The sequence below is a fragment of the Phacochoerus africanus genome, chromosome 7 (genome assembly GCF_016906955.1).
Source record: "Phacochoerus africanus isolate WHEZ1 chromosome 7, ROS_Pafr_v1, whole genome shotgun sequence".
In the NCBI taxonomy this organism is placed as follows: domain Eukaryota; kingdom Metazoa; phylum Chordata; class Mammalia; order Artiodactyla; family Suidae; genus Phacochoerus; species Phacochoerus africanus.
The window spans coordinates 48,240,087-48,266,976 of NC_062550.1; the positions used below are offsets into that span (position 1 = coordinate 48,240,087).

At 38.8% G+C, this 26,890-nt stretch overlaps 1 protein-coding gene and 1 non-coding gene across 5 annotated transcripts in view; one reads left to right on the plus strand and one right to left on the minus strand.

Annotated features, from left to right (window-relative positions):
• FAR2 (fatty acyl-CoA reductase 2) overlaps window positions 1-26,890 on the minus strand; it is a 175,522-nt gene that overhangs the window by 22,153 nt on the left and 126,479 nt on the right. For all 4 annotated transcript variants that reach the window (XM_047787306.1, XM_047787304.1, XM_047787305.1 and 1 more), the window contains 2 exons: window positions 12,511-12,686; window positions 10,535-10,714 (listed from right to left, as the gene is read on the minus strand). In XM_047787306.1, the coding sequence (XP_047643262.1) occupies window positions 10,535-10,714; window positions 12,511-12,686 (356 nt within the window). The remainder of the gene's footprint in view (window positions 1-10,534; window positions 10,715-12,510; window positions 12,687-26,890) is intronic.
• Window positions 20,294-20,400, plus strand: LOC125131904 (U6 spliceosomal RNA). The gene has a single exon (XR_007136079.1). It is a non-coding gene; the product is annotated as a U6 spliceosomal RNA (small nuclear RNA).

Sequence of the window (26,890 nt, forward strand, 5' to 3'; positions counted from 1 at the left end):
ATGATAATCCCAAAGTCTATCTACTCTTCTCTGAGAGTAATGAAATTATTGTCAATTAAATCATGTCTCTCTTAGCTGATAGATTTGGTTAAATTTTTGATATATAACATAGTTTTGGAAAATTAGGCCATCTGAATATGTCAGTGTGATTTTGTTTTTGTCTTTTTTAGGGCTGTACCCATAACATATGGAAGTTCCCAGGCTAGGTGTCCAGTTGGAGCTGCAGCTGCCAGCCTACACCACAAGCCACAGCAATGCCAGATGCAAGCTGTGTCTGCAATCTATACCACAGCTCATGGCAACGCCGGATCCTTAACCCACTGAGTGAGGCTAGGGATCAAACCTGCATCCTCATGGTTACTAGTTGGGTTCGTTACTGTTGAGCCACAATGCGAATTCTATCAGTGTGATTTTTATAATCTATATGTTTGGTACATTTATTCCTGTTTTAATGGACCAAGCACAGTCATACTATTTTGATTGCAGAAAAATCTTAGCAATTATCTTTTTCCTCCTATGACAAACTGCTGAGAATTTAAGATGTGCTGAATGCCAAGACTTATTTAGAAACATAATTCTCAAGTTCAATAACTCTCATTTGATATTGGAGAAGAACATGAGCACTGCCTCTGATGGTTTGGTTTTCCTAGCTCTGCTGCCACTAGTGCTTAGTGTCCTGAAGTCCCTAGAATTCAAAACAACTGCAAATACTTAGAAAAACAGAAGATATTTCAATTGTATGGTCACCTGAGGGTTGGGAGAGAGTAAGGGATCATGCAGGTACCTCTTCATCTTTATAATAATGTACCTCTTCTCATTTGTGGGTCACCAGTGAATTGATTGACCCGAGAACATTTTTTTCCACTTGCGAAAACATACAGGTTACAAAAACTGGGTAAGACGAAATACAGCCTAATTTCAATAAGGCTGTAAAGAATTTAGTGAGTTAGCTTGTCTTAGAAAATATTAGTTTCATTAGGTTTCTAAGAACATAAAGCAAAAGAAGTTATAGTGTTCTGTAGATGGCGTGTCTCCAATATTTGTAGTTCCACCTATATTCAATTAAATTATCTTGTTTCCTCCATTTTCACTTGTGAAAAATGGCAATAACTACATCTGTTCTAAATTTTCAGGTTACCATAAGGACAAACAAGAATATTTACAACTGCACTGAAAGCTATTTGATCAAACAAAATGAGTCAACAAATCTAAAACATTCTTATTTTAAGTGAAACAACCAAGGAGCATACAAAGGTAATAGCTGGTTTGAAGATTTCTTTTCTAAGGCAGCCAAACAGACCATATCTCATCTAGCCACTTCCTGGGTTCAAAGAGGAGATGAGTGTAAGAGATATGTATATCCATTGATTGAGTGAGGCTCTTTTCAGGACCTAAAATCGGTTCATGCCCTTCTTTACCAAAGTTTGATTTGCTGCTGCTGTTTGTTTTTCCAACAGTAAATAAGTTGGCATGGAAAAAAGACACCATATAAACCAACTCAGGAAGATGTCTGAACCCATAGGTTCCAAATTCCAAACCTCTACTGAAATAATTTCAAAAGCAGCAAAAAGTTATTGAAGATTTCAGAAGTCTGTGTGTGTGTGTATGTGTCTCTCTCTCTCTCTCTCACACACACACACACACACACACACACACACACACACACACACACACACACGTGCGCGCGCGCATGCGCAATTTATTCTAAATATTACTGGGTTTTTTTGCTTTGAATCTTATTTAATCAATCTAATATCATTAATCATTTCATAATTTATGTATTTATTGAATTAAATAGCAAGAGGAATATGTATCTTTCCTAATTTTCTCTTATGAAATAGGCAGTGCAAGTTGAATGGTCTATCAGGAAAAGCTTTCTGGGGAGTAAATACTGGACACACTGCCTCATGGTTACATTTGCCCTCTTCTCTCAACTGGATTATGTCCTTCCTTGATTATTGCAATTATCATGCCCTATGCTCTTGCTCATTGTCTGTTTCCTCACTTTACCATGAGTCAAGCAGAGCAGAGATTATGTTTTTGTTTTTTGTTTTTTTTAATCTCTGTGTCCAATGACCTTTCTGCCTTAGGAATGAGTTATGTTATTCAGTAAATGCAATAATTTTTTTTTGTCTTTTTGTCTTTTCTAGGGCTACTCCTGGGGCAAATGGAGATTCCCAGGCTGAGGGTCTCATTGGAGCTGTAGCCGCTGGCCTACACCACAGCCACAGCAACGCAGGATCCGAGCAGCGTCTGCGACCTACACCACAGCTCACGGCAATGCTGGACCCTTAACCCATTGAGCAAGGCCAGGGATCAAACCCGCAACCTCATGGTTCCTAGTCGGATTTGTTGACCACTGTGTCACAATGGGAACTCCTATGTTCTTTTTTTTTTTTTTTAATTTTAAGGGACACACCCATGCATTTGGAAGTTTCCAGGCTAGAGGCTGAATGGGAGCTGCAGGTGCCAGCCTATGCCACAGCCACAGTCAACATGGGATCCAACCTTGTCTGTGGCATACACTGCAGCTCACGGCAACGCTGGATCCTTAACCCACTGAATGAGGCCAGGGATCGAACCTATGTCTTCATGGATACTAGTCAGGTTTGTTACCCCTGAGCCACAACAGGAACTCCCAGTTTATGCTCTATAGAAGGTTTGGGCAGCTGAGATGGACAATAAGAGAGAATAGGTGAACTCAGAAGGAGATGGGACTGTAGGGAGACTATAAATATACGAGAGGGGATGTCTCTGCAGAGAATGAAGGAAAATTGGAAATTAAAGTATCCCCTAACAGCAGCAAAAAGTGCTGGGAAGCTTAAAGGTTAAATGTTGACCAACTTCAGTTTGGCAGACATGGCTTCAGAGTAAATTTAACTGGCTTCAAAATAAATTTGAATCTTTTACTGAGGAGAAGGGTGTATCCAAGAGCCTAAGGCTTGTGGTAACTTGGCCTCTGTATTTCCCTGTGGACATCTATTGAGCACCTATTCCTGCTCAAATGGCCTGATAATATGAAAATTATTCAGTTTGTTTAAAAAACAACTTAACCCTGCTCTGGTTCACTAAAGTCTGGTAATATGAAAAGTTATACAGAATTTTCAATGTTTTATTGGCTGCATAGGTGCCATCTTAATGCTGTAGCAATCCTGACAATAAAAGCATAAGCACTAAAATTAGCTTTTTCCTTTTCCCTAGAATGAACACTCTTAGTTTTAACAACATGTTCTTCAGCACAAAAGGCTTAACTACTCTCCAACATTTGACCTCTTTTCCAATTTCCCAAAGGGAAATTACTGGGGCTTCTGTTACTGGGGCTGCTGCTGTCAGCTGCAGGACTCCTCCTCCTTCTGCTTCTCACACTCTTTACCTGCAGCTAATTGCAATTAGTGTTTGATTCAAGAAACACCTGTTTCTTTTTTTTTCTTTTTTTTTTGTCGTTGTTGTTGTTGCTCTTTCTTGGGCCGCACCCGTGGCATATGGAGGTTCCCAGGCCAGGGGTCGAATCGGAGCTGTAGCCACCGGCCAACGCCAGAGCCACAGCAACGCGGGATCCGAGTCACGTCTGCAACCTATACCACAGCTCACGGCAACGCCGGATCGTTAACCCACTGAGCAGGGGCAGGGATCGAACCCGCAACCTCATGGTTCCTAGTCGGATTCGTTAACCACTGCGCCACAACGGGAACTCCAAGAAACACCTGTTTCTGTTTCACCTGGCACATCAGCTGTGTCCTCTGGTGGCCAGGTAGCTTAAAAAGTGTGAATTTTGGAGTTCCTGTCGTGGCGCAGTTGTTAACGACTAGGAACCATGAGGTTGCGGGTTTGATCCCTGCCCCTGCTCAGTGGGTTAAGGATCCAGCGTTGCCGTGAGCTGTGGTGTAGGTTGCAGACGCGGCTCGGATCCCGCGTTGCTGTGCCTCTGGCGTAGGCCGGGAGCTACAGCTCCGATTCGACCCCTAGCCTGGGAACCTCCATATGCCATGGGAGCGGCCCAAGAAATGGCAAAAAGACAAAAAAAAAAGTGTGAATTTTAATAAGTACAAATCAACCAGGAACCCTTTGGCTGGATTAAACCATCTAGAAATTGAAAGACAACACAAAATGAGGGGAGAGGGTAATCGATTATTGGAATATGAATGAACCTTATTTCAAATGAAAACTTAAATGAAGAAGAGCACCTTAAGGCACTATTTCCCAAGCGTGGTTGTTCAACCACTGAATCAGTCCTTAGGGGTGAGAGTCTGATAATCTGGTGATCCTTATGGTCAAATTGGGAAATCACTAATTTAAAATCATGCCACTACACAAGATGAAGTTATTAAGACTTGAATAGGAGTTCCTGCTGTGGTGCAGCAGAAATAAATCCAACTAACACCCACGAATGTGAGTTCAATCCCTGACCTTGTTCAGTGGGTCGGAGAATCTGCCATGAGCTGTGGTGTAGGTTGCATACATTGCTCAGATCCTGCATCGCTGTGGCTGTGGTATAGACAGACAGCTGTAACTCAGATTAGACCCCTACTTGGAACTTCCATATGCCATAGGTGTGACCCTAAAAACAAACAAACAAACAAAAACAACAAAAAAACACCCCAAAAAGGACTTCAATACATTGAGACAGCTCTCAAAAAGGCATTGCTTCTTGGAGCACAAATTTCAATAAAATTTGAAGTTTAAAGGAATAAAGTCCCTGGCACTATGGATGTAAGGTAAGTCCTGACAATCATATATCTTTTTTTTTTGGCTGCACCCATAGCATATGGAAGTTCCTAGGCCAGGGATAGAATCTGAGCAGCAGCTGAAGCCTATGCCACAGCTGGAGCAATGCCAGATCCTTAACCCACTGTGCTGAGTGAGTGAGGGATTGAACCTTCACCAGCACGGAAACAAGACAGATCTTTAACCTGCTGTGCCACAGCAGGAACTCTGATCACGCATGTTCTAATCTGATAATGGGTAAAGTATGTGCAACCCCATAGACAAAGCAGTAGTCGCATCCTATTGGTTTTTCTCTCCCTAGACACATAGGTGTTTTCTATGTCTGCTGCCACTCTGAAAGTTCTAGTCCTCCTCACCACTCCATCCTAGGTAATGGCTCTCCCTGACTCTGGAGACTCCCCATGCTCATTTGCCTCCATCCCCCCATGACCATATTAATATTCCTAAAGCTCAGTTTCATCAAAGTCTTCCCTTGATTAAAACAAAATGAAACAATACAATTAGAGATTATTATACTATGTGAAATAAGTCAGAAAGAGAAAGACAAATACCATATGATATCACTTACATGTAGAATCTAAGATATAGCACAAATGAACCTATCTACAAAACAGAAACAGATCATGGATAGGGAGAACAGACTTGTGGATGCTAGGGGGAAGGGGGAGGGAGTGGGATGGGCCCAGAGTTTGGTTGGTAGATGCAAACTATTACATTTAGGATGGATAAACAACAAGGTCCTATTATATAGCACAGGGAATGATATCCAATCTCTTGGGATAGACCCTGATGAAAGATAAAATAAGAAAAGGGAATGTGTGTGTGTGTGTGTGTGTATATATATATATACACACACACATATATATAAAATAGCATATATGTATATAGATGTGTGTGTGTGTGTGTGTATATATATATATACACACATATATATAAAATAGCATATATGTATATAGATGTCACTTTGCATACCAGAATTTGGCACAACATTGTAAATCAACTATATTTTAATAAAAAAACTGAAACAACCAAAATCCTGTGCGTGTGCATGCACGCACACACACACACACAGAGACCTCTTTCAATGGACTCCCATTGCCTACAGAATTAAATAAAATCCTCTGCATGATACTGAACATGTCCAGAGTATGACTCCAGTATCTCTTTCTAACTCATCTCTAATAGCTTCCCTACACATATGTGATGCCAAAATGGACTTTACAGTTCCACCCAGGCATGCCCCAAGATTTCCTCCTCCATTGCCTCCTAGTGCCCCATCTGACCTATCCCCACTGTGCATAGTCTTCCAAGTCTATGTCCCATGCCTGTCTTTATAGAGCCTTCCCACCACCTCCAGTACCATGAAATTGATCGTTTTCTCTCCTATAGCCCATAGATATTCTACCCTGTTCAGATGTGAGCTGAAAGAAGGGAGGTGCTGGGCTGTGGGATGGACAGAACACACGGTGGGCTGAAAAGAAGGGGGGCAAGGGTGGTGGGGGTTGTGTCTGGTTCATGGTCCCATTCCCCTTTGTTAACAGCACTGAGAAGGATCTCTTCAGCCTGCATAATCAGGAAAGTTCTCCTTGACAGCACAGCCTATATCTTAAGAAACCACTGTTTAATCTTTGACACAGCCAAGTATGTGCATATACTGGAAAGATCATAACCACATGACCAGAATGATGTGGCCATCAGGAAAAATCATGTCTCTGTGACTTACTAGCTGAGAGACTTCTGAAGGATTACTTAACCCCCTTGCTCCGTGGGTTAAGGATCTGGCAATGCTTTGAGGTGTGGTGTAGGTCGCAGGCGTGGCTCAGATCCTGTGTTGCTATGGCTGTGGTGTAGGCTGGCATCTGTAGCTCTGACCCCTAGCCTGGGAACCTCCATATGCCACAGATGCAGCTCTAAAAAGACCCCACCCCCCCAAAAAAAGAAGAAAATGAGGGTTATTTTAATGTTAAGAAAATGACAGTGGCCAGACCCCATAGCATTATTGTTAATAAAAATTTCCAAGGGAAATAGAAACCTAGAAGTCTTAGAAAGTAATTTATTTTTTTAATTCACTTATTTTTTTCTTTTTATGGCCACACCTGCAGCATATGGAAGTTCCCAGGAGCTGAAGATGAGGCCTACACCACAGCCATGGGAATGCAGGACGCAAGCTGCATCTGTGACCTATGCCACAGCTTGTGGCAATGCCAGATCCTTAACCCACTGAGTGAGGCCAGGGATCAAACCTGCATCCTTGTGGACACTATGTTGGGTTCTTAACCTGCTGAGCCACAATGGGAACTCTGGAAAGCAATTTTATTTTAACTACAGGCCAATTAAAAAATAGAGAAGAAATTGGAGAAAAATATTTTCTTAAAACACAACAACCAAACCTGGATTTAGATGCCTTAATATTTTTTCAGACTAACTTCAACACTATTTGTCATTCTGAAACTTCAGAAGACGTCAAATAGTCATGAACAACGGTTTCGCTGGTGAGGAGCTGCAAGGCTTTATTCGAAACACTATTTCAAACTTAAACACAGATTTTATTCAAAGTTTAAGAGGAGACAGGGATAAGATGTGGGTATATAGGTGTTTTACACACAAGACTTCACATCTCCAAATATCAGCTTGCTATGGAACTGTCATCTATTCTTGCTTTATCTAAACAAAGAACACGAAAAAATCCCAGCCAGGGCAATATGAGCAATGATCATTCAGTTCTGTCAAAAACTTTTCATTCATTCAGCAAATATTTGAGTCCCTACTATGTGCAGGCACAGGCCAACAAGAAGGAGCAAGAGACATTCTCCTCCTTTGAGGAGCTTGTCCACTGGAGAACAACCAACCAGAGGTTTAGAGTGGCCTATGCTGAGCTCAATGATGAAGGTGAGCACCATTGGCAAACAGCCACCTGAGCCCAGTGGCTTTCAGGGGAGAGCTTTGATGTCTGATTAGGAGCTCATCAGGGGAAGCAGAGGTGGAAGCATTTCCAGAAAGAGAAACCCCATAAGCAGAGGCAGAAGAGGTGAGAGAGAGAGAGAGAGGGGTGTAAGTACTTCCATGTGACTGCAGCACAAATGTATATGTGTGTGTGTATGTATGTGTGCTGGGAGGGATGATGCTGGACAGGAGGTCCTGAGTATAACATTTTTATTTTCTTTTTAGGGCTGCACCTGTGGCATACCGACATTCCCCGGCTAGGGGTCAAATTATGGCCACAGGTGCAACCTACGCCACATCTTGTGGCAACCCCAGGTCCTCAACCCACTGAGTGAGGCCAGGGATCCGTCCCACATCTTCATGGATACTAGTCACATTCTTAACCTGCTGAACCGCAAAGGAACTCCTGAGTGTAACAATTTTTTTTTTCTGTTGTTCTTAGGGCCACACCTGTGGCATAGAGAGGTTCCCAAGCTAGAAGCTGAATTGGAGCTGTAGCCACTGGCCTACACCACAGCGTTAGCAACATGGGATCTGAGCCATGTCTGCAACCTACACCACAACCCATGGCAAGGCTGGATCCTTAACCCATTGAGCAAGGCCAGGGATCAAACCCTCATCCTCATGGATACTAGTCAGATTTATTTCCACTGCACCACATGGGAACTCCCCTGAGTATAACATTTTGAATAAATACATTGGGTAATGACGGTTCTTCCTATTTAAAAACAAACAAAACAAAACAAAACAAAAAAACCCCAAAAAACCCACAAAACCTTAGTTTCCTAATTGTATTCAAAACATATTCTGTCGAGGCAAATTATAATTATATTCCTAGTTCCCTTTGGCCATCTATATATTTTGAAATACTTGTTCTCCTTGGAGAGCCATTCAGGACAGACATAACCACGGTACAAATGTCAATTACAGTTTGATCATCAGTCATGAAGCCATTACCTGTCTTTACCAGTTGACATGTAGTAGGGAGCGTGGGAAGTGCTGAATGCCTGGTGGTAAATCAGCTCCTCTGGGAGGTGAGCTCATTCCTTGAAATCTGGGGGGTTTTAGTGTCTGGAGACAGTTTGGGAAGCAGGAAGTGGTACGGAATTCCTAAAAAGCCTCTTACCTGGGTGAGCTGAATCTCCACTTCCTACCTCTTCTCTCTCGTGACCTCTCAGAGACCTCTCCCTTCCTCCTCAAATCGTGTTAAGGTCAGGGGTTAGAGAGTTAACGGTGGAAGAAGTTTCTGGAACTTCAATGGCAGGGTCTGGAATCAAAGGAGGTCTGCTCCTTTCCTGGGCTTATCACATCCAGAAATACCACATTTACCAAGAGATAACAGTGTACAGGGTGGCTAAATGGCAAACAAATCAAGTCCATCCTGAAAACACACCCAGGCTCTAGACAGCCACCGTTCTGCACTAACTGTGGCATCTTTTCTCCAAATATCCTAACAAACTCTGGACTCTGAAAGGTTCCTTTGAACCAATTAAGCAGCTCACCATTTATTAGCAACTTTTAACAACTCTCAGCTCCTTTAAGTGACTTTCATTTTTCTTTGTCCTGGATCTTTTTAAATGACAGGTAAAAATATCTATTCTCAGAGCTGTATGAGATAAAAATGTTTGACCTGAAGGGAATAAACTCTTGGTTCAGCTAAAGCTTCATTTTTAAAGAGAATACCTTCAATAGAAATACAGTATTATAAGAAATTAAAAATCTGATGAATTCACTGTGAAATGGTATATTTTCTCCCCTATAATACTTTTTATGCAGATTCTTTTTTTAAAAAAACAAGACATGATCAACTTGGTAAATAGAAGAAGGAAGCGGCAGAACAGAGAAACATACTTATTCTGAGGCCGGGCCATGTCTTAAGGAGAAAGCAGTTCCCATTAGTTGGCAAAAAGAGATAAAAGCTAGACCTCTATTTCTCCTACATAATAATACAGTAAGCATAGTGCCTTTCAGCTGAATAGGTCAAGAGAGATACCTTCTGCCATATTTGAAGTGTGGGGGACTTCCCTCTCTCTATTCGTTCTTCTTTATTAACCATGTTTTTTTCTTTTTTAAGGCCGCACCTGTGGCATATTCAAGTCCCTGGGCTAGAGGTCAAATTGGAGTTACATGCCACAGCCATGGCAAAGCCAGATCCGAGCCACATCTGTGTCACAGCTTGCGGCAACATCAGATCCTTAACCTTCTGAACATCAAGGCCAGGGATCAAAACCACATCCTCATGGATACTAGTCAGGTTCTTAACCCACTGAGCCACAAGGGGAACTCCCTTTTTTTTAGGCCCACCTGCGGCATATTCACTTTCTGATTAACTGCTATTAAACACACCCTAGCACTGCAATAACTGCCCTATATAAATTACTTTATCATCAGAACCATAAGGATGGGTACTATTAGTAGCCCCATTTTACAGATGAAGGAACGAAGGCTCAGAGAGGCTTAATTTGCTCAAAGTCACACAGCGAGTAAGTTGCAGAACTTTTGCCAGTCTGATGCCAAAACATGTCTTCTGAATGTTTCATGCTCTATATTATACTTCCTTTATCTAGTAGCAAGGTTGAGTTCATTATGAAGTGAGAAACCACTTCCATGTAAAGTATTTTCAAGTACCTCATGTAGTCATAGACTATTTCATACAGCTTTTCTGTAGGACTTTTCTACCCCATCCTTCCCCATCACCAAGGACTGTATTCCCCACCAGGGACAGAAGGAACAGCAAGGACAGGTAGCTAAAGCTAGCACCGTTCTGAAGCTGTCTCTCTCTGTTACCTTAGAAATGAATGACCACAAAGAACCAAAGAGAACAGCAATCCACGTACCCTTTGCCGCCTCAGTTAACCCAACTTACTCCATGGAGTCGATGATTTTTTTTGGCTCCACCGGACATGGATAGATGACTTCATCGATGTGCTTCAGGTTACAGTTTGAAAAGGCAGTGGAGATGTGTATGAAGGCTTCCAGTTTTGGCATCTGACTGGCCATGAGCAACAGCTGCTGGGTAGCAGTGACGTTGAGCTGCACAGCATGTCTGGGGAAGATTGGGCAGAAGGAAATCCAGTGAGGTAACTCACAGCCCACCTTGCTGGAGCTGCACCCTCTCCAATAACTGGCATATCCATCTGGCTTTTGTGGCAGAATGGAGATTCCCAGGAGGAAAAGTATGGGTCACGGCCACATAGTGATGAGATATTGGGAATGTGTTTATACATTGATGATGTGTTCTATGCACATAAATCCTATTCATTGATGCGTGGTGCATACTGCATTTAGAGGTTACGCGATTCTAAACCAACTGGAAGGAAAAACCACAGTCCTGTGAATTTATAAAAGGGCTTTTGAACAGCCATCAAAAGCATAAAAAACATAAATTAGGCACCTAACTTAAGTGGGAAAATTCAAATAAATCGGAGGAGAGCAACAGTGTATACAGAATGAGAAATATGTTTCCATCTCAAAGGTATAGGTCAGACAAAAAAAATGTGATGTCAAAATCTTTAACCTAATAGAATAGAAATCTATTTAAATATGACAATGAAATAGTTCTTTCTAGAAATGTTTGTTTCATACAATATCAAGGAACCTATTAATCTAATTCAAAAAGAGAAAAAATATATGATCATGTATCTATATTTTGAAAAGTTTAAAAAGGACATTCATATATATTTCGAGTTCAATTTTTATAAATTCACTAAAAGGAATAAAATAATTCAAAAACATATTTCAACTTGCTAGCCTGTATCATGCTTAATGGTAAAAAGTTAGGAGCACTGATTTTATTTTTTGTGTTTTTTAGGGCTGCACCCATGGCATATGGAGATTCCCAGGCTAGGGGTTGAATTGGGACTCTAGCTATTGGCCTATGGCACAGCTACAGCAACACCAGATCTGAGCTGCATCTGCAACCTACACCACAGGTCTCGGCAACCCCGGATTCTTAACCCACTGAGCAAGGCCAGAGATTGAACCTGCGTCCTCATGGATACTAGTCAGATTCGTTTCTGCTGAACCATGACGGGAACTCCAGGAGCACTGATTTTAAAGTCAGAGCCAAGAAGGATGCCTACAATCACTATTTAACATTGCTCTCAAGCTCCAGTCTTATAACCGCAAAAGCAATCATAAATATATAATTGTATATCCGGAAAACAAACAGAAGCAGTTGAAAAAACAAACAAACCTGAGATGAGCAGTAATATAATTCAATAAGGTATCCATTTATAAGTTATATTAAAAATCACTACCTTTACTATATAGAAACAAAAATTTTTCATAACCTACGCACATCTGCTATGTGTCTAACAATCCTACATCTGGGAATTTACTCAAAGAAAAAGTACAAAGGTATATAAAAAAGTATGCACAGAGATGTTCATTGCAGAGTTGCTTATAATAGCGAAAAATGAAAACACTCCAAAAAACATTCACCACTACAGAACTGGTTGATCATGTTACACACATGTACAATGGAATGTGCTGGAGTCATTACAAATATAATAGGATATCAACTGACAATGAAAGATATCTAAAAATATAACTGAACAGGTTGCAAAACATCATTTTCAATATCTTGCTCTTTTTTGTAAAATTGCGCATAAATGTATTTTATTACGGATGCATAAAGAAAAATTGAAATGGATATTCTCCACAATATTAAATGGTTATCTCTGGATGGTAACATTTTGAAGAAGTTTTATTCCTTTGTATTTTTTTTTTATTGATAATATGTCATTAAAAAAACTCCCAGAAACCATAAAGAAACTTACACACACGTGTATGCACACAGACAAGGATAATATAAGTCACAAGAGGGAAACAGGACTGTACCTCAGGTGGTCATCAAAGCGGACAGTGGCGGCACAGTGGAAGATGATGTTTGTATAGGAAAGAAGCTCCTGCATGTCCTCCTTGCTGATGGCAAAGTCACTCTGGTTGAGATCTGCAGAAATAGCTCTGATCTTCTCATGCACATTGGGACAGACTTCTTTGACTTTTTCAAACAGCTAAAGCATAAAGAGGAATCATCAAAGATGATCGCCATGATCACACTGTTCTTATTTTCAGTGACTGGTTTCATTATAATTCTCAAAAATTGGTTACAGTTGTGATAATATGACAGCCATTTGCTTTAGTTCATGCAATTCAGTCAGCTTAGTATAATTCCTGCTCCCCTTAATTTAATAAACATTTGGAAAAGTCAGTTCCAATAATGAATAAGGAATGCATTTTGGACTTTTTGTGCGGGATGAGGGAGTGGTAGTAAGCCATCTATATTCTTCCCCATCCTTTTTTCCCTTACAAGGCAGCTTCATGTTTACACATGGTGATTGCTTCCATTTCTGCCTGGGAAATAATGTTTTCAAAATTACCAGACTTTACACAGCCTTTACAAATTACCAGCAAAATTACCACTCTTTATGAAGTAGGTCTCAAGAGCACATGTTCAAAATAACTTGGTTAACTGGCCCAGATTAACAACATGTCTTAGCAGCACAAACATTATTAGGAGATAACAAATTAAGCAAATTTGTATGGATAAAACAAATAAAAAGTTTATATAATCTCACTCTAATAAAAATGGCAGCTATTGTCTAGTTAATGTCTAGTAAGAGAAGTACTTAAGCTCATGTACTTTTTATGGGATTTTAATTGCTTTCTAATATTCTAATTTATTTATAAAGGGAAAAGTAAAGAACACTGGCAATTTTAGCTTTTGTTATAGTTATTCAGATGGAACAGAAATCTCTACTTTCCCCTCCACATAGAAGTTCTCAGGTTAAATTGGTATTTTCCCCATTTTCTCAGATAATGATTTGAATGAAATGATCTTGGTTCCAACCTATTTTGATAAAATATTATTGGTATGGTTTGTAATATTGGTATGTTATGCAAAAGTGAAGAAAAGTAAGGCTAAATGTTTGGAAAAATTAAGACCAGAGAAAATTAGTCAGGTTTTAATAGTAATATAGTAGCAGAGATAATCGTCTTCTCTTTAGCCCTAAAAGAATGTTTTCATCTGTTTCTTGATCCTTAGCAGCAGGCTCCTCTCCCTCAGAGATCTGCCCCAGGCTTTTCAGTTGAGTGATAAGAAGTTGATCTCGAGTAGTCAGAGAAATCAAGTCTCATTTGTATCAGGCAAGACCATGTTTAGAAGCCATCCTGGAAATTTAATGAAGCTGGCAAGGGAAGCGAATCAAATCCATGTATTGATCTGGCAAGATAACATAGTTCTGTCTTTGAGCTACCATTTTTCTGCACTGTAGGGTCAGCCCTTTCAGGAGGGTATTACTATAATTCTGAAAGCAATTCAGAAATTGGATCAATCCTCAATGCTTTTTTGCTAAGTAGGGTTGATATAAGTTTGATAGAGTATTTGGGGGACATTTTCAACAAAGGTCATTCTGGTTCTTCCAGGAAGATGTGTAATAATAGCTCTTTTAGTCTTGGTGGATCATAAGCTTGCTAGATATTTGCTTTCACAGTCAAATGTTTTCCATTATAAAGTTCATGTTAATTGTACAAAAAACACATGTAAGATATTTTTGTATAAAATTTATGTAAACTTTCTCCAACTACCCTCCTTTTTAATAGCTGAATTTGTAGAAGGCTCTTTTTTGAGTCTTCAGGATAGATTTATTTACAAGAAATTTTATTTATGGTTCTTTGGAGCCTTTGACTTTGGCCTGGGATGACTTCTGGCTGCTTGAGAGCAAGATGTGGGAGGTAACTTCAGCATCCCCCTTTCTACAGAAGGACTCCCCACAAGTGATGTGAGCTGCCATACATGGATTTTCTTTTGCCTTTGGTTTTTATGATTTCAGATGGGAGAGACAACTGTTATACCATGTTGTACTTTCAGACCATCTGTGCAATACTGAACAGTACTAAGATATCACATTTATAGCATTACTATTTTAGGAGATAATTAACATTTCAGGAAATAATGTCCCAATCTATTTTCTATTTATTGATTTATATTTTCAAATGGCAGGGCGTATCTGAGTTGAACAGAGTGTAATTTTTTTTCCTGGCCACACCCGCGGCATATGAAGTTCCTGGGCCAGGGACCGAATTCAAGCCGCAACTGCGAACTATACCACAGATGTGTGGCAACTTGGGATCATTAACCCACTGTGCTGGGCTGGGGATTGAACCTTCATCTCAGCAGTGACTCAAGCTGCTGCAGAGACAATGCTGGATCCTTAACCCACTGCACAACAGCGGGAACTCCCAGAGTGTATTTATTTATTTATTTTTACAGTTTAAGTTTTCTGATCCAGATGGTATTGCTCATGATGAGTTAAAATAAATCAGTGAATTGACTGCATTAGTACAACCACCATGCTAAGTGAGGGCCCTATTTTATAATATTAGCCATGCCTAACAGTATGACTTGCTTTGTCTGGAACCTTAGCACATGGCTAAAGCTTCTAACAAAATTATATTCTTTAAATGTTGCCACATCCTAAATGAGTGGGAGAGATCACAGCCAACTGCCACGCAATAAATCTTTGCTTTTCAAGTGTTATCCATCAGGTGAACTATATTTGAATGACTAGTATGTATCTTAAACATATGTATCCTTGGACCCAATCCCATATTTACCAAATAATAAATTATTGAGGAATGCCCAGGACTTTGCATTTGACATCAAGTTCCATAGTTGATTTTAACTAATCCCAAGATATGAACTTCTTGAGTTGGACTGTTAACACTGTTAAGTAATTGATGAACAAATCTGTATGACTCATTCCTTCTTTTAACTGCCCAGGGTAGTGACAAGGCATCAGTGCTTTTCAAAATGTGTAGGCATAAGAAAAATCTAAGGACAAATTAAATGTTCTTATTTCACCCTCAGAGATCTTGACTCAGTAGGTTTAGTTGTATTTCTTAACCATCTCCACAGATAGGTCTAATTGTCCAGGTACCACACTTAGAGAAACACTGACTCTGAAAGGTCATGTCCATTATGTATATATGTATGTATGTATTCATGTATTTATTTATTTGTCTTTTTTTAGGGCTGCACACACAGCATATGGAAGTTCCCAGGCTAGGGGTCGAATCAGAGCTATAGCCGCTGGCCTATACCATGGCCACAGCAATGTAGGATCCGAGCCACATCTGCAACCTATGACAGCTCACAGAAAAGCTGGATCCTTAACCCACTGAGCTAGGCCAGGGATCAAACCTGCATCCTCATGGGTACTAGTCAGACTCTTTTCCACTGCACCACAATGGAAACTCCACATGTCCATCTAAAAATTCTGGGCTTAAATTTCCCCCTCTGGTTTGTAAACTGCTTGATTCTTGTTTATCTATATGCTTTAAAGAACCAAGTTCATGGAAATGACTCAAATTTTGCTTGTTAAACTGAAATTAATTACTGGAAGAACAGTAATAGAACCATAAACAGAAGCTTGACTCCTGAAACTGTCTGTTGTACTGGTGGCATGAAAGACAGAAGACACCTACTACTAAAAAAGAAGTAAAGTGTTCCCTGGGGTCATTGCCAAGGGGAATTGGAAAGGCTTAGAGCAGACCCCTTTCTTTTATAATAATGACAACACGAAAGGACAGATGAAATGATACAAATTGGTCCTCAATAGATACTAGTCTAACTAAAAGTGGTTTGTTTGTGTGTTTGTTTTTTGCTAATATGAGATATCGATTAAAGGTAAAAAAAAACAGGTGGAATAAAAATGAGTTAAGGGAGCTCCCATAGTGGCTCAGCAGGTTACGAATCCAACTAGTATCCATGAGGATGCAGGTTCCCTGGCCTTGCTCAGTGGGTTAAGGATCTGGCATTGTCATGAACTTCAGGGTAGGTAGGAGACGCAGCTTGGATCCTATGTAGCTGTTGCTGTGGTACAGGCCTGCAGCTGCAGCTCCAATTCTACCTCTAGCCTGGTAACTTTCATATGCCATAAGTGCAACCCTAAAAAAGCAAAAAAAAAAATTCAAAAATTTCATTGAAAGACTACCAATAAAGAACTTAATGTAACTATTTTAGATTCTAAGACTCTATCATAATCCTTCTTACATATTCTTTAATAATTTTAATGGCTTAGGACTGAGATTGTAAAGCATTGAATAACAACTGTCCACTTTGTACAGTGGACAAGCAGAGGAACTGCTGCTTTTCCATTTTAGGAAACTCTGTTCTTGACAGGAGGAGGACATGTTTCTGTGACCACTGAGAGATAACAGCTGGGAGGGGATCTAAGCATTTCAAACTGATAACAAAGCAATATATTTCTCTTGGAAAGTTTAGGAGTGTTCCATTCATTTGACATTACACAGGCAAGTATCTTTCTCTCTCTCTCTTGTTTTTAAACATGAGAGACTTTTCTATATATGGCAGTAGTTACTTATAGCCCAGAGGCAAGAAAGAAACTTTGAAAACCCTGAGTAAGAAAATTCACAGAAAGAGAAATTTTTTGGATTCAATAAACCCCTTGGCTATGACTTCTGTGGCTAGAAACAAAGACTGCATATTTTTTTTTTTTTTTGGCTTTTTAGGGCCACACTCACAGCACATGGAGGTTCCCAGGCTAGGAGTCTAACTGGAGCTACAGCTGCCAGCCTATGCCACAGTCATGGCAACACCAGCTCTGAGCCACGTCTGTGACCTACACCACAACTCATGGCAACACCAGATCCTTAACCCGGCATTGGTTCATGGCCAGGGATCAAACCTGCAACCTCTCGGTCCCTAGTAGGATTTGTTTCTACTGCGCCACGACGGGAACTCCGAAGACTGCATTTTTATTAGAGGCAGGAATTGGGCAAGGAGTGGGGGGCATAACATTTACATAATGCTTTTGAAACAATATAGAGAGCCCTGAACTTGGACTTCTACAACAAACTTGTTATCCACAGGACCTCACTTGGGAGGCATCCAGGGCCTTAGGTCATTCCCTCTTGCAGATTACTGAAGGTAATGATATCTTTTCTAATCATTAGAGTCTTTGATCTTTATTCAGTTTACTGAATCCCTCTCTTCAAATATAATATGTGGTCACAATCGAGAGATTTTGGAAGTTAGCTCTTGAATAAGAAAGACATATAGATATATATATAAAAAAATATCTATATGAGATATATATATATATATAAGTTGAGAACAGTTAACTACAAATAAGTGCATGAACATTAAGGCAAAAACCCACCATCACTTCCTCACATTACCATATCTAATGTAAAAAATTCATAAGAATTCACAAAATCTGATTTTGCTAGTTCACTAACTTCCATAAGATATAAAGTATTAACCTAGAGGTTTTTACTGTTGTCATGTGGACCCCTTCTAAAGGACTATAAAGCAATATGTGTAGTACTGTTGTTGTCAAACTTTGGCATATGGTAAGGTTGCTTGGGAATTGGTTTAAAGAGACAAAAAAGAAAGAAAAAAAGAAAGAAAGAAACCCCTGTGTTCTGACCCTGGTGATTCTGACTCACTTCTGAGTTGAAGCTTGGGCATCTGTACTTTATGCAAGCTCTCTAAGTGAGTCTAATACACACCAAGAGTGAGAACCACTGGTGCGCTGGAAAGATCTCAGGCTCTTTGGTGTCAAGAAGGCCAGGGTTGAATCCTACTTCTGTCCTGTATTAGCTGTGTGACTGGGACAAGTTACCTTTTGGGGCCTCAGAGTATTCATCTGCATATTTATCTAAAATGTCTGTCAAAAGACTATCTCATTCTGTGATCTCAGAGCACTAATAATTCAGCATATATTCTATTATTCTTTTTTCCTGCTTTTTTTGAGTTTTATTGAGTTTTATTGAAAAATGATTGACATACATCATGGTGTAAGCTTACATTATACGGCATGGATGGTTTTATTTATACCTATCGTGAACTGATTACCACAATAGATTCAGCTAACATCCATCTTCTCATATAAATACAATAAATAGAAAAGGAAGAAGGAAACAGAAAAAGGAAAACAAATTTTCGTCTTGTGATCAGAACCCTTAGGATTTACCCTCAGCAGCTTTCCTATATATCATATATATTCTTCTATTCTTGAAAACAATTTTGCATTGAACAAAATTTTATCTCATTTTACATAAGAATCTATAATAAATGCTCAAGGTGACACAAGGTTCAATTCAGCATTTTGTCAATGCTTTGTTTCCATGCCACATATCAGTGGCACACAGTTCTTTAGAATAAGTACCTGGTTAGAGGAAGCAATTTCCTAGGAAGCGCCAATGCAATGCAGTGGGGCAAACGTGGGCTTTGGAGATAAAAGAATTGCATTTAAATTCTGCTTTGTCACTTCCTTGGTACTTCCTTGGATCAGTGACAACTTTCTTGGATTAATTTCTCACCTGTGAGGTAGCATTAAGGCATACCATAGAGTTTTGTGAGGATTAGAATAATAGAAATCAGATCACTAGCATAGTGGCTACCACTTAGTAGGTTTCTAATAATAGGAAAACTTCTTTCTGCTTCCACAGCAATACTCCATTTTTCAAAAGCTGCTAATCAGGCAGCTATGTAGGTGTGTGTATTTGTGTGTTGGGTCACCCCCAGGTTTTGGATTATACCATGTGATCCAAATACTCAGAAAACTTGAATATATTCCAGAGTCATGTTGAATCCTATGGCTTGGTGACTTTCTAAGTGAAATCGGTACAGGCAATGTGAAGCTTTTAAGAAAAAGACTTGATGTGATTGGAAGAAATTTAAAAAGAAGGAAAGAAGCCAGGTGTGTGAAATCATGCCAGTGATTGAATTAACTAGTGAATGGTATTATAAAAGAAAACAAGAGACTGAGAAAGAAACTGCTTCTGGGTCTGGGACCTTAAGTATTTCCCAGGACAAAATCAATTTAAAAAGGCTTTTTTTTTTTTCTTAAAAGGAAATAGTCCATAGAGGTGAGACTGAGTTCAGGAACTGTCAATCTCAGGACCACTTACACTCTTTTCAAAGTGTGTTTGTTAATCATGGGAAATTTAAATTCCTGGCAAGATTTGATTCCCTCTAGTTGTCCTAAATTGACAGAAGCCTCTCGCTTTTTGTGGGATCGTTAGTTTCTTAGGAAAAATAGAAACAGTAATGGAACAAAAATGATTTTGAGAGTTTAAAATGAAAACTTCTGTTTCCAATTGCCTTTGTCTTGGAGAGTTAACAGAATTATTAATAGGGACAGAGTAAAGGGCCAAAGTAGGTGATTAAATAGTTAATCCCACTGGGGGACAGAAAGTAGAGAAAAAAGTACGGGAGACCCCTGTAAATTAAAGATCACTTAGGCAGGCTTGCATAACAACAAACCCATGTAACAGAAACATGAGACATGCCCCCCAAACAACAAAACAATGGTAAAATGAGATCCACATCCTGCGCAGTGAAGTCAGTAAGTTAATGCTTCTAAGGACATGCTTGCTGCACACACTAAAGACAGAAATATATGGAAAGGTAACATTATACTGAAACCTGAGATGATTTATCACATTTTAGTATATGTTACCACCTTTTTGCTCATTTCCAATATGCCATGACAATCCCAGTTTGACCATGTAGGGACAAGAAAACTCCCCTACCCAATATGGAAGAACAGATGATGATGAAAGCTTGATGTCTACTCAAGAATGAGGAAGAGTGCTCGCTTTGGCAGCACATATAGTAACATTGGAATGATACAGAGAAGATTAGCATGGCCCCTGTGCAAGGATGACATGCATATTGGTAAAGTGTTCTATTTTTGACAAAGCTCCAAATTAGTAGAAGGAAAGAAATCATAAAGATTAGAGCAGAAATTAATAACATAGAGACAAAGAAAACAATTGAGAAGATCAATGAAACCAAAAGTTCGTTCTTTGAAAAGATCAACAAAATTGATTAACTAATAGCCAGATTCGTCAAGAAAAAAAGGGAGAGGGTTCAAATCAATAAAATTAGAAATGAAAAAGAAGTTATAACTGACACTGCAGAAATACAAAGGATCCTGTGAGACTACTAGAGCAACTGTATGACAATAAAATGAACAACCTAGAAAAAATGGACAGACTCTTAAAAAGATACAACCTACCAAGACAAAACCAGGAAGAAATAGCAAATATGAATAGACCAATCACAAGTGCTGAAATTGAAAATGTGATTAAAAAACTTCCAAAAAAACAAAAGTCCAGGACCTGATGGCTTCACAGCTAAGTTCTACCAAACATTAAGGGAAGAGTTAACACCTCTTTTTCTGAAACGTTTCCAGAAAATGCAGAGGAAGGAATGCTCCCAAGCTCATTCTATAAAGCCACCATTACCCTGATACCAAAACCAAAGATACCACACACACAAAAAGAAAATTACAAGCTAATATTACTGATGAACATAGATGCAAAAATCCTCAACAAAATATTAGCCAACCTCATACAAATATACATTAAAAAGATCATACACAATGATTAAGTAGGAATTATCCCGGTGACGCAAGGATTTTTCATTATCTGCAAATCTATCAGTGTGATACACCACATTAACAAACTGAAATATAGGAGTTCCCATCATGGCACAAATGGAAATGAATCCGACTAGGAACCATAAAGTTGCAGGTTTGATCCCTGGCCTTGCTCAGTGGGTTAAGGATCTGGTGTTGCCATGAGTTGTGGTGTAGGTAGCAGACGCAGCTCAGATCTGGTGTTGCTGTAGCTGTAGTGTAGGCTGGCAGCTGTAGCACCGATTAGATCCTTAGCCTGGGTACCTACATATGCCGTGGGTATGGCAATAAATAAATAAATAAATAAATAAATAAATAAATAAATAAAACTATATGATCATCTCAATAGATGTAGAAAAAGCTTTTGACAAAATTCAACACCCATTCCTGATAAAAACTCTCCAGAGAGTGGGCATAGAGGGGAACTACCTCAATATAATAAAAGTCATTTATGACAAACTCACAGCTAACATCATTCTCAATGGTGAAAAACTGAAAGCATTTCCACTATCAGGAACAAGACAAGGATGTCCTCTTTCACTAATGATATTGAACATAGTTTTGGAAGTCCTAGCCACTGATAATCAGAGAAGAAAAAGAAATAAAAGGAATTCAAATTGGAAAAGAAAAAGTAAAACTATCACTGTTTGCAGATGAAATGATTCTATACCTAGACAGTCCTAAAGATACTACCAGAAAACTATTATAGCTCATCAATGAATTTGGTAAAGTCACAGGATACAAAATTAATACACAGAAATTGATTGCTCTTCTCCATACTAACAATGAAAGAGCAGAAAGAGAAATTAGGGAAATCATCATATTTACCATTGCAGCAAAAAGAATGAAATACCTAGGAATAAACCTACCTAAAGAGACAAAAGACTGATACTCTGAAAACTGTAAGATTCTGATGAAATAAATCAAAGAAGACACAAATAGATGGAAAAATATACCATGCTCTTGGATTGGAAGAATCAATATAGTCAAAATGACAATACTACCTAAGGCAATCTACAGATTCAATGCAATCACTATCAAATTACCCATGACATTCTTTACAGAACTAGAACAAAATATTTTACAATGTGTATGGAAACACAAAATACCTTGAATAGCCAAAGCAATATTGAAAAGAAAAAATGGAACTGAAGGAATCAGGCTCCCTCACTTCAAACTCTACTACAAAGTTACAGTCATCAAACTAGTATGGCACTGGCACAAAAACAGAAATATAGGGTGGAACAGGATAGAAAGCCCAGAAATAACCCAAACACATATGGTAAATTAATCTATGACAAAGGAGGCAAGAACATACAGTGGAGGAGAGATACCCACCAGAATAAATGGTTCTGGGAAAACCTGACCACCATATGTAAGAGAAAGAAATTAGAACATTTTCTAACACCATATGCAAAAATAAACTCAAAATGGATTAAAGACCAAAAGGTAAGGTCAGATACTATAAAAATCCTAGAGGAAAACATAGGCAAAATGCTTTTTGACATAAATCACAGCAACATCTTTTTTGATCTACCTCTGAGAATAAGGACAATAAAGACACAAACCAATGGCACCTATTTAACTTAAAATTTTCTGCTCAGCAAAGGAAACCATTAAAAAAACGAAAAGACAACCCACAGAATGTGAGAAAACTTTTGCAAATGACTCAACTGACAAAGGTTTAATCACTAAAATATACAAACAACTCATGCAAATCAACAACAAAAAACAAACAAACAACCCAATTGAAAAATGGGCAGAGGACCTAAATAGACATTTCTCCAAAGAAGACATACAGATGGCCAGCAGGCACATGAAAAAATGCTCAACATCACTAATTATTAGAGAAATACAAATCAAAGCAACAGTGAGGTAACACGTCACACCAGTTAGAGTGGCTATCATTAACAAGTCAACGAACCACAAATGGCCCGAGAGGATGTGGAGAAAAGGGAACCTTCCTTCACTGCTGGTGAGAATGTAAATTGGTATGACCACAATGGAAAACAGTATGGAAATACTTCAGAAAACTAAATATACAACTAACATATGATCCAGCAATCCCACTCCTAGGCATATATCCAGACAAAACTTTCACTGAAAAAGATACATGCACCTGTATGTTCACTGCAACACTATTCACAATAGCCAAGGCAGGGAAACAACCTATATGCCCATTGACAGATGAATGGATTAGGAAGATGTGGTCCATACATATAATGGAAAACTGCTCAGCCATAAAAAAGGACAAAATAGTGCTATTTGCAGCAACATGGATGGAACTAAAGACTCATACTGAGTGAAGTAAATCAGAAAGAGGAAGATAGATACCATATGATATCACTTACATGTGGAGTCTAAAATATGGCACAAATGTCTATTGAAGAAACAGAAAAGATTAGGGACATGGAGGACAGACTTGTGTTTCCCGGGGGAGAGGGAAGGAGTGGGATGGATTGGGATCTGAGGTTAGTAGATGAAAAATGTTGCATTTGGAGTAGATGGGCAATGGGATTCTGCAGTATAGCACAGGGAACTATATATCTAATCACTTGTGATAAAACATGACAAAGAATAATGTGAGAAAAAGAATGTATATATATATATGTATAACTGGGTCACTATGCTGTACAGCAGAAATTGACAGAACATTTATAAATCATTTAAAAATTAAAAAAATAAATAGCAGATATAGTTGTAAAAAAAAAAAAAAGAATGAAGAAGAAAGTGGTCTTCTCCCTCTACCCATTCTTCCTTTGATATAAAACTGTAGCCCATTAAGTTCTTGGGGCAGCACTCCCCTGCCTGCTCACTTGTATTTCTGACGTGAGTCCTGTACAAATAAATACTTTTCTTGTCATTTTCTCTGCCCCTTGATGAATTCCTTCTGCTCAGAGACAGAACCTATACTTTGCTAAGTCCCAAAAAGTATTCTGCCAGTTTCATCATTAATATCAATCAGAAATTCATTTTTTTGGAAAGCTGGGGACAAGAAGCTCTTACGCAGAGTAGCCTAAACCAAGCATGAAAATACTTTTCTTCCTTATGGAAGAGTCTATGAAAATTGACAAGGAAATTTTTACATAAAATGAACTTAACTTTTCTGTTGGGAACTTCCTAATACTCAGAAATGTCAGCATGTTGACCTTTTCTTTGCAGGTGTTATTTGGTTCCAAGTTAATTTGTTTAAATGCAGTATTTTCCCCCCTTAGGGATCAATTTATCTAATGTTGTCTAACAACTATCAAACAGTGACAGTCTTGCAAAAGGATTCAATAAACTGTTTAATAAAATGTTACTATCTTGTATTGTCTTAAACCTAATCAGTTCTGCGAACTGAGAGACCCATGTTTGACCCTGCATGATTCACTACCCAAAGTTCTCCAGGGTATTTCAAAGTTGATTTATTTTAGGGGTAACTGAGGACTTATGAGTAATTCACATTTTTCCAGAGAAGCTGACCTTAAAGATCCAATGCAAGCTGTTAAGCTCTGCCTCTGTTTGTAAATCCTCTTCCAGGTGACATCATACAGGATAGTCCTTCCCTGGATATCTTGAATTTTGCCTTCTCAGCGGATATATCCTAAACCCAGCATCTGTTCTCTGTAACCCTTCCCTTACTTGATTACTACAACTTAATAGGAAAAGCCTGATCATTTCTGGTGTTCTCTCAATGAAATATTTTTTTAGATATTGACCTCACTCTTAATTAACTACCTCACTCTTAATATAATTTCAATTACTTGGGGTTTTATTCTTTCAGGTCTGGATATTGTCTTCTTGACGTTTTCTTAAAGAATTACTCAGAGTAGATTATGACACACTTAAGATCCTAAATGCATATAAATGGGATGTGATTGTTGCCAGAGGAACACATCTTGAAGGCACTAAAGAACCTCAGAATGCTCTCAACACTTCTTTGAGCTTCACAACTGAATGATTTATTTGCAACTAATTATCTGTCCTAGTGGGGGAAGAACCATGTCTTGCTATGCAAAGCCAGATTCTAGATAGCAAAATAGATAAAATATCAATTTCTTCATCTAAAATTGTTTCTGCTACTTGGAAAGCTGGTTGGGTCATACTTAAATGAGCAATTTTTCATTAGTAAGAGACCAAGCAAGCAGCTTGGCATTCCTGGAGACCCACAAGTGTGTCTGTGGTGAGCACATTCGCATGTCAGCACGGAAAATTTGGCTGATTTTCCTTAGAAATTTCTCAGATTTTGTGAAAGAAATTGGGAGGATTTTTAAAAAATGATTTTAAATACTTAGAATCATATTTCTAATAAAGAAATAAGTCAAACTATTTAATCTTGATAAAGTTTCAAAACTAAAAATCAACTGAATTTACATCTTATGACATACTTTTGGAAATTCATGATTGCTTTGCTGCCTTATTTATTTACTATTTTAAAGAGTAGGCTCCCCCTAATATAAAACATCTTAATTGTAATTGCATTTAGAAAATTCACTTGGAAAAAGATTACTTCCTATTTTTCACTATGAAAGACAGTGCTTTTTCTCCTCATCATAAAAGTAAACATGCTCATTATAACTATAATTTGAAAATTTGGAAGCATCAAAAAATAAAGTTAATCCAGGATCCAATCAGCATTTATTCAGGGACGTTACTTGAGATTACACTGGATTTGATTTTTCATCATTTTTGTAATGAATATATTATAAGTTTTTCTCATGTTATTTAATTTTTATAATATGAATTTTAAAAATTAAATAACATGAGAAAAAGCTTGTTAATATATTGTGAGAAAGTCCTCAAAAATCTGCCATTAATTCAGATACCTTTCCCTCTACTGGTATGTTTCTCTAAGTGCTCTGAATATGCTTAAGGGCCTTAGGACCTAGGTGAGGAAACTGATCCTCTCCTCTTACTCTTCTCTTTGTCTTTTTACAGCTGCACCTGTGGCATGTGGAGGTTCCCAGGCTAGGTGGTCTAATCAGAGCTGTAGCTGCTGGCCTGCACTACGTCCACAGAAACACCCAGATTTGGGCCGTGTCTGTTGTGGTAGGGGCTTTCCCAGAACAAAGGGAAGGCAACTTGGCATAAGGAGTATTTGCGTGGGCATTCGTAAGTGTGGCAGCAAGACAAAATCAGTATCCATGTGCAACTTTGTAGCATAGACCATCCAGCCAGAATTTACAGAATATATCTTATAAGGGGGACTAAGGAACCAAAGTGTAAAAGAAAAAAATAACAGAGGGTATATAAGACAGTGCCTTGCTGTGTCTGGGGCTCAGCCTTTGGGTATGAATCCCCTTGAGCCAGTGCTGTCATGAATAAACACTGCTTCCTGGCAAAAAGCCTCGGTGTCCTGGCTTTCTGTACATAAGTCCTACAGCACTGTGACTTGCACCACAGCTCACAGCAATGCATGATCCTTAACCCACTGAGCAAGGCCAGACAATTGAACCCACATCCTCATGGATACTAGTTAGATTTTTAACCTGCTGAGGCACAAAGGGAATACCATTCTCCTCTGATTCTTGAGTCCCAGTTCTAAGTGGCCAAAGGATTAAAAAATAAGCTTCTTTCCAAAGCATTTCCCACTTAATTGTATCCCTGCAAAGGCATAGAAACAGAAAGTGAGAGGTGGTAGAAGTCCACACCATGAAAGGAAAGGAATAAGCAGATACGTGAATGTTGATAGAATAGATGTTTCCTTGGCCATATTTCCTGGGGATATAGTAGGAATAAAAGAAAAATTTTGCACATCCTGTAGAAGTTGCTCCAGAGCACAA